This window comes from Haliotis cracherodii, unplaced genomic scaffold, assembly GCF_022045235.1.
Source record: "Haliotis cracherodii isolate W230 unplaced genomic scaffold, xgHalCrac1.p SCAF_14, whole genome shotgun sequence".
NCBI lineage: Eukaryota > Metazoa > Mollusca > Gastropoda > Lepetellida > Haliotidae > Haliotis > Haliotis cracherodii.
This window is the reverse complement of record NW_027266269.1, coordinates 32,895,067-32,907,628: the sequence shown is the minus strand read 5'-3', so window position 1 is coordinate 32,907,628 and position 12,562 is coordinate 32,895,067. Positions and strand designations below refer to the sequence as shown.

The 12,562-nt window shown below is 40.2% G+C and overlaps 1 protein-coding gene across 1 annotated transcript in view; it reads right to left on the bottom strand.

Annotated features, from left to right (window-relative positions):
• The window catches only part of LOC139461199 (atrial natriuretic peptide receptor 1-like), a 111,135-nt gene that overhangs the window by 8,927 nt on the left and 89,646 nt on the right, over nt 1-12,562 (bottom strand). The window contains exons 11-17 of the mRNA XM_071242792.1: nt 11,795-11,872; nt 11,521-11,625; nt 10,945-11,016; nt 8,090-8,258; nt 4,935-5,090; nt 2,320-2,500; nt 1,953-2,102 (exon numbers count right to left, since the gene is read on the bottom strand). Coding sequence (XP_071098893.1) covers nt 1,953-2,102; nt 2,320-2,500; nt 4,935-5,090; nt 8,090-8,258; nt 10,945-11,016; nt 11,521-11,625; nt 11,795-11,872 — 911 coding nt within the window. The remainder of the gene's footprint in view (nt 1-1,952; nt 2,103-2,319; nt 2,501-4,934; nt 5,091-8,089; nt 8,259-10,944; nt 11,017-11,520; nt 11,626-11,794; nt 11,873-12,562) is intronic.

The following is a 12,562-nucleotide window of genomic DNA, read 5'->3' as shown; positions in this document are numbered from 1 at the left end:
GGCCCAGATTTTCCATCTCATCTATTATTATCAAATACAAGGTTTATACATATGCGCAGTTCCATAAATTGTCATGTCGTGCCTTATAGTAGCTTGTGTGGCAATAGAAAGAAGTCTGTGGGATTTTACTTCCCTTTCAATCAGTCCACAGACAGTACAGCATGTTGACGCAATCACACGTAAAATAACTATTTTCTAATACTGGCGGCAAACCAAAGTGAGCGAGTGAGTGAGTGAGTGAGTGAGTGAGATTTAACGCCGCTCTTATTCCAGCAATATCACGACGAGGACACCTGAAATGGTCTTCACACATTGTACCCATGTGAGGAATCGAACCTGGTTCTTCGGCGTGACGAGCAAACCCTTTAACCACAAGTGTACACAATCGCCCCACGGCGTGTCAGCTTGATGTGGGAGGAAGGGGACTGAATGTATGAAAGCCCATAAGGGGCATTGCCATTGTTTTATCTTGAAACGTCAGGATACATGGTTGAAAATTATCTCATACCTTCTTGAAAATTCAACTTATTAAGATGAAACGTCAGGTTATTATGTTGAAAATTAAAGATACCATCTTGAAAACTAATTAAAGATAAATTGAATTCAGAAAATGAACCTGCCACGGCTTCGCTTTCTTCTTGGATGTGTCGCTATTGACACATAATGTATTCAGTGAAAACGTATTATAATGTAAACTACGGTTATACCGAACTCAAAGGGACCACAGATTTTAGTTCGTTATAACCGTAATTCGTTATAAGCATATATATACAGCATATATACAGCAAATGGCAGGGACCAAAGAAACCGGTTCGTTATATCCGCCAGTTCGTTATAAGCGTGTTCGTTATAACCGTAGTTTAATGTATGTCGTTTAATCTGAAGACTGCATTTTATTCAAATCGTTCACTTATGAAGGGCTCAGAATGTCACAATGGGAGAAACCCTATGACTGCGTACCTGGCTACCCCAAGGTGACAGGCGGTGGCGGATTTCCCGTAGGTTGCGATTAGACAACATAACAATCATTGGTCCTCTGTAGCGAATGAAATCAACTAGTAGACACCGGGAATTTGTTTGTGAAATTACTCACGTCTCAATTAACATCATAAGAGCGGTGTGTTGGAATTTTAATCATCCAAAACAACTTTCGACGCGTTGACATGTTTCCTGGTTTATTAACATTCGTGTTGCCTCAAGTTTCTGCCTCCCTAAAAGAACTAAACGAGCATCTAAACTGTTTCTACGAAGATTTCAAAGAGCACTATACGACACTTCAAGGTCTAAGTAAAGCTTTATAAGACGTTTTGAGGTTGTCATTTTGAGGGCATTTCCAAATTTGACGCATCAGTGATAAATCATATCCAATGTGATTCCTTACTTTGACTCGTATCATAGGTTCCCGTGATATTTTTCATGTGAACAATTGACTTGCCTTTGCATGTGTTTTTGACGGTTGCTACCGGTGGGACAGGATACGCTCACCCTAAACCGAACACCTGGTGTCATCACTATTTGATAGTGATTTTTAAACGCATGTTCGTGCTATAGTCGGAATCGTACTGTGGGCTTCGCTTTTAATAGATAATGTTTTTGATTATTGAAATGGTTTTGTTACTTATATATGTATCTACTCACTTGCGGGCACGGGTGGCCCAGTCGTCTAAGGCGCCGCGATACGCTGTGCAGAGTTGCGTCCCTTGGGCACGCCAGAAACCTATGATTGTGGGTTCGAATCCCGGTTCGCCCTGATTATGTTTCTAGGTTTGTCAGCACCATACCCGTGCTCGTGGGTTTCACCGAAGTGGTAAACGCCTGAGACCTGCATCACTTCGGGCTTTCTTCCCACATTAAGCTGACACGCCGCGATATAACTGGAATACTGTTAAAAGCGGCGTAAAACCCAACTCACTCACTCACTATCTACTCACTTTATATATGTATCTACTCACTTCGGCAACATCATATAGAGGAGGTCCTCTGCCTTCTTCTTCTCCTCCAGATAGTCCGATGTCCTCTCCTCTACCAACGCCTCAAGGTTGTTGGCGTACTGCTCCATCCGGGACAGCAGGTTGTCAAGGATATTGCCCTTGTCTCCGTCCCTGTGACCAATGAAACGCCTTGATACATTTTCAAAAATGATTGATACGACTAGCTATTGTGATTGTTTCATGACGCGATTTCATTAATGTTGTTAAAATACATGTTTCGTTACTGTTTTACATGTGACAAAAAATGGCGTGTTTTCTTGAAACGGGATGAAAGTAGATGTTAGTAGTCCTCTTACAAACAAGGTTGGTACTTCCTTGATTAACGCACCTGTTCAGCTTTCTGATGATGGTCTTCAGAGACTGGAAGTCTGGTCGCTCAGCCGGATCCTCAGACCAGCATCTTTTGATGACATCAGCAAGTTCATCGCAGGGACAGTCGGCATGCTCCAGGGAAGGTCGGAAGACTTGGCGACGTCCATCCTTTACATCTTTAACGAGCTGGTAGACCTCTGAAGAACAGATAGAAATAGGAAATGAAAACCTTACTTTCTTTGATGACGTGCTTTTGATTGGAGTCAGGATCTTTTGTTTTTTTAATGAGCTTGATCGTTTCCTCTGACTCGGATATTGCTTTGACCCGGAGCGTTTCGTTGTGCCCGGATATTGCAGTGATCTGGATGGTCTCACAGTACTCGGATAATACTGATAAAGAGCGTTTTACCTTTCCGCCCTATTGCTGTTACATAGAGTTTTATCAAACCCGGCGGGGGCATGGATGGCCAGTCGCCTAAGGCGCCGCAATTCGCTGTGCAGAGTTGCGTCCCCTGGGCACGCCAGAAACCTATGATTGTAGTGAGTGAGTGATTGAGATGGGTTTTACGCCGCTTTTAACAGTGTTCCAGCTATATCACGGCGTGTCAGCCTAATGTGGGAGGAAAGCCCGAAGTGATGCAAGTCTCAGACATAATCGGGGCGAACCAGGATTCGAACCCACAATCATAGGTTTCTGGCGTGCCCAAGGGACGCAACTCTGCACAGCGAATCGCTGCGCTTAGACCACTGGGCCACCCGTGCCCCCATCCCTATGATTGTAGGTTCGAATTACGTTTCGCCCCGATTATGTTTTTAGGTTTGTCAGCACCATACCCGTGCTCATGGGTTTCACAAGTGGTAAACGTCAGACACCTGCATCACTTCGGGCTTTTCCCCAAATCAAGGTGGCACGTCGTGATAGAACTGGAATACTGTTAAAAGCGGGGTTAACCTTAACTCACTCACCCACTCAGACCCAGATAGTTCTGTTAGCTGGAGCGTATCTTCCATCTGGCTCTTTGCTTTTACTATACAAATGTACATTCCGATTTTCCCCAGGTTTTTTAAATGTGTCAGTGGATCCCACATTAGATCATATGTTCTTTATTTTTTGTCAACCGAAGTTCATTTAAGATTCAAGGAAAGTATATGTAGCTTATTAGTATTGACTAGCATATCTGCATTGTCAAGAAACATCGCCAGAAAATCAATGTAAAGCATATAAAAAAACCACGACTGACTTATTCATTTATTTCTTAAATTTAATTTGACAATGTCGTGTAAACGAAATGCTCAAATATAAAGGGTAAACGGAAGTGAGTGGATTAGGATGAGTGAGTGAGTGAGTGAGTGAGTTGTGTTTAACGCCGCTTTTAACAGTATTACAGTTATATCACGGCGTGTCAGCTTAATGTGCGAGGAAACCCCGAAGTGATGCAAGTCTTAGATGTTTACCACCTCGTTGAAACCACGAGCATCGTTGTGGTGCTGACAAACCTAGAAACGTAATCGGGGCGAACCGGGATTCAAACCAATCATAGGTTTCTAGGGTGCCCAAGGGACGCAACTCTGCACAGCGAATCGCGGCGCCTTATACGACTTGGCCACTCGTGCCCCCGGATGCGGATGAACATTGCATTTTTGGTGTTATTGGGTATTTGATGTTCGATTGCATTTCGAAAGAACGGCATGAACCAGCTGTTTCAAACACTAATATCAAAGTGACTGAATGATTGACTATGATTTTGTGCCGTTTTTAGCAATATTCCAGCAAAAAACATCTCATGGGACAAATGAAACCCGGGCCTTTGGCGTGACGAGCAAACACTTTAAACACTACGCTACCCCCAGCGCCCCTGCTTATATCATATAGTATTTCAGTTGCATCACAGCTTGTTAGGCCAACAGATATGTGAAAGAATTATGCCTTTTATGACAGAAGGATACAATTTGGAAAAAAGAACCTTTAGGACATAACAAGCATTTTCAGATGTGGAGCCAATCAAAATTAACCATATGGTGTCCATGGCAGCAATTTGTTCATATGTAGATTCTCGATGGTTATCATAACTGTCTTGAATGTAGCCATATAGCTGGAATATTGCTGAGTACATCGATAAACAACAAACATACAAAGAATGTAGGATTCGACCTCAAGACAACGATGTCTTTCAGCATCACTCACTCTACCATGAATTGAAGCTCTTGTACCATCAGGTCACTTCACTCTGATTTCCCAAGTATAACCGTAATTATTGTGGACATGAAAATGATAGATGCATCATTAAAAGTTTGCGACCACGTCAAGGAGACATAATTATTTTTACCGTTATTATGACCTTATTCCACTTCAATTTTGAGGTTACCTTTTTAAGTCATCTGACATAAAACAAGAGATAACCCTATCAAAATATTTTTTTACCAGAGTGTTAACGCTATCCCTTATAGTTTAATCATGTAATGTTTTGTCTCGCCTCCGTCGACGGCTAATCGCAATAACGGTAATACGACAATCCGTGTGGGGTTTTCAAGCGTTGAAACAGAGCATGTAATAAGATTTAATCAAACGGAATTTGAGCCTAAGCCTTGTGGGAAACATTGCTTTATTAATAATTCTGAAACAATATTTACCCTCGGGTGAAAGATCTATGTGATGCATATGAAATACGCCGTTTCTGTACACAATCTCTTGACAGATAATTGCAAAACTATAGACGTCTCCTTTTTGCGTGCCCTCTGGTGGTCGATCGGGCATGCGCAGAAGCTCCGGAGCCGTCCACAGAGTTCCTGAAAAAGCAAGGGATATTCTTCCATTCAATCTAATTACGGACAACGTCTTGATTCAAAGGAAACGAGGATAAGAGCTATGTTTGATAAAGAGACAAATTAGTGACAAGATTTAACTACCCCCCGGCACATGCTGAAGTTGAAAGAATCATTGAAGATGACCTGTGTATAATGGCGCCTCGCGGAAATGAATTCAGATGTTGAACTCTGGTTCTCAAAGCGGCTTCAACCACACCACATCATTGCTCCCTTTGCTAGTGGCCGGAGCGATGTTTACTTGATTAGCGAACTCCTTCCGCATCGATTGAAAAAGTCACAGACCATCATTACAAAAAACGTTACTTAATTATTTTTCTAAATTCTGTTTGAGATCAAACCTTAGTGTCTGGCTATGTTCCTGAGATTGTAGTTTTTTTTTATTTAGTAGCACGATATAGGTTTACGGAACTTTAAAATAATGTGATCTAAAATTTGTTCCTCAAAGCCGATTTCATTCGCTTGTTGAATTGATGATTAGAACAGTTTCCCTTGTGTTATTCGTTTAATGAGCAAGTTTGATAGTTATCCATCAGTACCACTGCATGAGACCCTTGAAGATCGATATCCGGGGTAGAATATGTCTTCAGCAACCCAGGCCATGCTTGCCGTAAAAGGTGACTATGCCTGTCGTAAAAGGCGACTAACGGGATCGGATGGTCAGGTTCGCTGACTTGGTTGATGCATGTCATCGTATCCCAATTGCGTGGATCGATGCTCATGAAATTAATCACTGGATTGTCTGGTCCAGACTCGATTATTTACAGACCGCCGTCACGTAGCTGTAATATTGCTGAGTGCGGCGTTAAACAACAAACCAACCAACCAACTCAAGCATGAGACCAGTGGACAAAGTTATCTTTCAGTTTTCCAATGGGACACGTGGTCCTTCCAGTGTTGGTAGTAAAATAAATTTCCAGGCTGCCATCAGGACCTTCCGATTTTAGAAACTGCAGGCCCTGGCGAAACCTCTGGCCCACATTAAAAAAACTGCAGCTTATTGTGACAAATAAACCGACACGCAAATTTACTATAGGCTATAAGGTCGGTTGGTTTGTTGTTTAACGCCGCACTCAGCAGGATTCCAGCTATAAGACGGCGGTCTGTAAATAATCGAGTTTGGACCAGACATTCGAGTGGGTGACATCATGAGCATCGATCCACACAATTAGGATACCATGACGTGCATCAAACAAGTCAGCGAGTCTGACCACCCGATCCCGTTAGTCGCCTTTCACGACAAGCATAGTCGCCTGTTACGGCAAGCATGGGTTGCTGAAGACCTTTTCTGACCCGGATCGTCACTGGTAAAAAGCAAGTAACTTTGCACATATGAAAATGTTTCATAAAAACAGTATCACTGCATCAAAACGCATTCCTCAGTTAAGTTCCTTTCAAATTCAATATATTCATACATCCGTAAGACATCCATTCATTAACACTTTGTCGACTAATTAGAGACCACTTTACCGTGAAACTGTGTAATATTCAACATGATTTAACGGCAACCGTAGACGTAAGTGTTCATGTTTACAATGAACAGTATTCCACTGGATCACCGACTCTCTGTTACATGCTCATTTTGCGGATGAGTTAGTAATACCTCCCTGCTGAGCCATGCTTACTTTTACGACCATATTTAGTCAAGTTCATCTAACGACTGTGTCATATTTCAAAACATCTTAATGAGATAATTGTTAGGGTGGTGCCATGAATGGACACGGTCGTGTCTTCATCTACTTATTGCCTGTGAAATAACCAGACACTCTTTGCTGACGAATGTGGAACGTTACATTACTAATGAGCGTAGTTATCTATGTGTCAACGACTTTGTTAAGTGTTTTATAAGTTTCAGTATAAACTCACAACATTCACTAGACCATGAGCTACCTAATGATTTGAGGAAAAGGTTTCACGTTGACAGTGTTGAAATGTTACATTGTAGACACATTTTCCACAAATACCTGCTAGCTTACGGAAGGTAATGAGTCTGATTAGAAATCGGGATACAATGAGTAGATCAAACGAAAGAAAGCATCGATTTAAGATTTAGAAACCATTTTGTGCATATTTTAGTGATTAAGGCACTCGGCGTTAAACACGATGCGACATATCTGGTCTCCGACTGTTTAAACTTTCATCAGCTTATCACACAAAGGACATACGCTTGGCTTATGACCACTCGGGCCTACTCAGGTCTACTCGGCTTATGCCGCTTCCTACAGAGCACCTCGGGCAGCAATGTCCTAGTGATATTGCGTGACTTTACTCCAAACCGTGTAACGCAGAATCCTTCCGCAAAAGTTGGTTGTTGCTTTGTTGTTTATCGCCCCACACAGCAATATTCCAGCTAAATGACGGCGGTCTGTAAATAATCGAGTCTGGACCAGACAATCCAGTGATTAATGTCATAAAGCACCGATCCACGCAATTAGGATCAATGACATGCATCAACCAAGTCAGCGAGCCTGACCACCCGATCCCGTTAGTCGCCTTTTACGACAAGCAGAGTCACCACTTACGGGAGGCATGGGTTGCTGAAGACCTATTCTACCCCGGAATCTTCACGGGTCCCTTCCGCAAAAGGTTTCTTATAATATACGACCGTGTATGAAGATAGGTTATTCTGTGCTAAATAGAAAGGTGTATACTTTCATTTGAAGACAAAACTAACGGAACGACTTGCATAGTTATAGAATAGTCACAACTGCTGACAGTTTCTGTTATGTCATAGTAACGTGCACGAAAATACTCCCAATGTGTATTTCTGTCTGAGCTTGCCAAGGTCCTATCGGAGTGAATCGGAACAACTGGAAAAGTCATAGAATGTTCACACACTGCTGACAGTCTTTATAATGTCATAGTCACGTGCACGAAACGACTTCCAATATGGATTCCAGTCAGTGCTTACCAAGGTCCAATCGGAATGAGTCGAGCCGAATAGGGCTTATGACATAACCTACTATTATAGAAGGCGAATGTGCTCTCCTGCTCCATAAGGCCTTGACCCTCCCGGAAGTAGTGAAGGCCGAAGTCGGTGATTTTAACCACAAATCTGCTATCCACCACACAGTTCGTGCTCTTAAGGTTGCCATGGCTCCTAATGTCACTGCTGTGCAGATACGCCATACCCTGCAATAGGAGAACGTTTGGATCAAATTTAGATTAGTCAAGCCATTTTTCTCTTTTTTTTGTTTATGGATTTTAGCCTAAAGTGTCAGGTCGACAAGTCGACAAAAAATATTTTAAAAATGCCCCATGTATAACATGGTTTTTGATATGCTCAAAATGTGGAGGAAGTGGAATGTTGTTTTTTTTAATCAAGTGGGCGGGAGTTTTTGAGATATATGTTCAACAACCCAAGGTTTTCATTATAGTGTTTAAAATCATATATTTTTGTTATGATAGCGGGAGTAAATGTGATTTTTAGAACATTTTACTTATCTCTCTCTATATTTTTCACATTTCAATTTTTGGAGTCGAGGTACAATGTATTTTTAAACAAGATTTTTTTTAAAAAGAAGGCTGGCCTTACTACGAGAGAGTGTGTTCGGAATTACGCTGAGGCGTCACACATTGTACCAATTTCGGGAATCGAACCCGGGCCTTTGGCGTGACGTATTTTAACCCCTGGGCTACCACGCCTCCCCTTAGGGTTTTGTCTAAACAAGCCAGCGCTGAGACGACTCTGTTATCCCTATGCCTTTGTTACAGCGAAGACTTCCTGGTCAGATTACTTACGCTTTACGACCGGGTTATAAACAGAGCGATCTTTGTATATCACAAAAGATATTTATTGAATAATGATGTAAATATATTGAGCGTGGGAAACGCTTTATGATGGAAAACCAGTTAAGTCATTTTTATGTTTATATTGTATATTTTCTTGAAGTAAATTTTGAATTTCATGAATACAATGTGTACCTTTTCACTTGTATCTCCCCCTTAGGGACATACATTGTAATATCCAAATATATAACTATGAAGAAAAAAGTTACATCTTATAATTGTAGAGGCCTAATTATATAAATAATCCATTCAAGAAGAAAAAGGTATTTAGATTCTTGCCAAAGCTGAAAGCACAAATATATTGTCTGCAAGATGTACATTTTACCGCAGAGCAGGAACAATTCATAGGGCAGCAATGGGGATTCAGGGAATACTCTTTAGTCCTTATAAAAGAAATGCAAGAGGCACAGCTATCTTATTTAATAATTAACTCATCTATAACACACTCTTACAACCAGCGTTTATAAAATGTCATGAAATGCTTAAATGGGAAGAAACTTTACAGAAAGTATTTACCGATGAACAGTGGGTGGGATTTAATCCGATGGCAACAAGGTGTACCCAGAGTGTAGAACTGAGATGGTTTCGGTTTAGGATTATCCACTACATATTACCTTTAAATAATTACTTACATATTATTGGTTATAAAGATTCACCAAGTTGCAACTTCTGTGGTAAATATAGTGAAACTATTGTACATGCATTTTATGATTGGGAATATGTTGCTCAGATGTGGGAGCTTGTTCTCAACAGGTTAACGACATCTGGGTTAAACATATTTATTTGCACAAAAGTGTGAACATGGATTGGTGAACAAGCGAAGCGTTTATGTTTATACCGCTCCACTAGAACACAATACAATAAATACATCAATCAAGGTCATATGTAACAAATGAATTGTACATGCCGAGCTAGATGTGCATATATAATAAATCTATTTGCAGTTTATATTCATCAAATCATTCAAGTGAACATCTGCCAGTTTTTAATATGAAGTTTTGAATATAATCTAATATTAGGTTAACGATATATGTGGAAGTAAGATTGATTTCTGTAAAGAGAATATTTTATTTGGATTTAAGAGGAAGAATAACAACTCTCTCAATGTAGGTATATTACTTATCAAATGTATTGTGTTTAAACAATTACAAAATGGTTGACAGCTAATGTTCAAATATATATATTCAACGTGAAGTTATAAGATACTACAATATGACCAAATTAATTCCATTCTCAAATTGCAATAACACAGCTTTCTTTCAGTTCTGGCCTTCCTTCCACAGACTTTTCAATCATATTTTATGATTGTCTATATTTTTAATATGGTTTGAAGGTTTGATTAAAGGGATTTGATTTTGAATAATGTTTAATTGATTTAATGTTACACATTGTATTTTATATGGAATGTGAATAAAGATTTAAATAAAAAAAATACTAAAAACATTTTGTAAATATAGAAAACATTGCATTCATATAAGTGAATGGATTAAATCAGTATTATGACGTCACGCTTTCGTTGCAGTTGATTCTGAGCCAGGAATTTACTGGCTATTCTGACTATTTTAAGAAGTAAAACTGACGCAACTATGGTCATTGTGCGGAATAAATCAACTTCATCACCATCGTATAACCATTTCCTTTTTTGCTTTTTTTAGCCACTGTCAAACATGGGTATATATATTCTTTTGCTCGGAATTTAGTTCTACGTCCGTAAGTATAATACTTGTTTGTTTGTTTGTTTCTTTGTTGTTTAAGCCGCACTGTGCAATATTCCAGCTATATGACGGCGGTCTGTAAATAGTCGAGTCTGGATCAGACAATCCAGTGATTGACATCACAAGGATCGATCTACGTTAATGGGATACAATAACATATATCAACCAAGACAGCGAGCCTGACAACCCGATCCCGTTAGTCGTCTCTTACGTCAAACATAGTCGCCTTTAACAAGTATGGGTTGCCGAAGGCGTATTCTACCCCGGATCTTAACGGGTGAGGTGTCGTGTGAACGTGGATACAAGGTACTTACTCTCACTATGTCTTGCATGATGGAATACCGGAACATCCAGTCAAGTTTTATTTGATCATTTTCCAGGACATCCTAAAAACCAAACGATGTTGAATCTCGAGACAAAGTAAACACTGTATGTATACTATACATAAGAATCAATCAGGCTTTTATCAAGCGGACCTCACATATTGCCTCCTGAACGTATGCAAATGGGGAATTGAGGCACATTTACATTGCGAGTCCTTGGGGAAGTGTCAATGGTTGAGTTTCTTCAATATTAATCAGTAAAATCCTTGGAAAACAGAAGCGTGCCACATGTTAACAAAATATCCCCATGTTCATTCATGGATCCCTGGACACAAATAGACCCAGATGAAACACATATATAATAAGACGAACCTCGTGAAATGACAATTCAATAACTGTATTCGGAACTTAGGTGATTCCACTCTAGCTAAACGGAATTTCCACGTCTGGAACAAATTATTTTTAAAAACTACCAAAACTGTTCATTCCTTATGTTGCTAGGCATTTCATATTTCACATTTTCCGCTAGAAAACAGACACACACTAATGACGTTAAGGTGTGTTTACCTGTAAGCTGCCCTTCGGGCAATATTCTGTGAGGATGCACTGATTGGGAGAGTCTATGCACGCCCCCACGAATCTGACAATATGGTCGTTCTGTAGGTCTTTTACCTGAAACGGTGAGTTAAGATGAGTGTTCTTTTACCTTTGTTAAATTAATAATAGTGATGCATATATTTCTGTTCAATTTAGGTTTATGCTTAAACCTGTAACCTTACTTTGTATTTTATCAAGGTCGGGACAATAACATCCCTGAGTTATTGATGAAGTGGTCTCTTACCCGTTTCACTTCGAGTAAGAGAGGCTTGCTGATCGTTATCGTCGCCCTCCGTATTGGTTTAATAGCAACAATAGCTCCCTGGAAAAATAACATTAAGTGAGTTAGGCTTAACGCCACTTTCATCAGTACTCCACTTACATCACGGCATAGCTTCCTGGAAAAATAACATTAAGTGAGTTAGGCTTAACGCCACTTTCAACAGTGCTCCACTTACATCACGGCATAGCTCCCTGGAAAAATAACATTAATTGAGTTAGGCTTAACGCCACTTTCAACAGTACTCCACTTACATCACGGCATAGCTCCCTGGAAAAATAACATTAAGTGAGTTAGGCTTAACGCCACTTTCAACAGTACTCCACTTACATCACGGCATAGCTCCCTGGAAAAATAACATTAATTGAGTTAGGCTTAACGCCACTTTCAACAGTACTCCACTTACATCACGGCATAGCTCCCTGAAAAAATAACACGGAGTAAATGAGTTAGGCTTAACGCCATTTCCACAGTATTCCAGTTACATCACGGCATAACTCCCTGTAAAAATAACAATGAGTAAGTGGGATAGGTTTAACGCCACTTTCAACAGTATTCAAGTTATATCATGGCGTAAGTCCCTGTAAAAATAACAATGAGTAAGTGGGATAGGTTTAACGCCACTTTCAACAGTATTCCAGTTATATCACGGCGTAACTCCCTGTAAAAATAGCAATGAGTAAGTGGGATAGGTTTAACGCCATTTCCACATTATTCCAATTATATCACGGC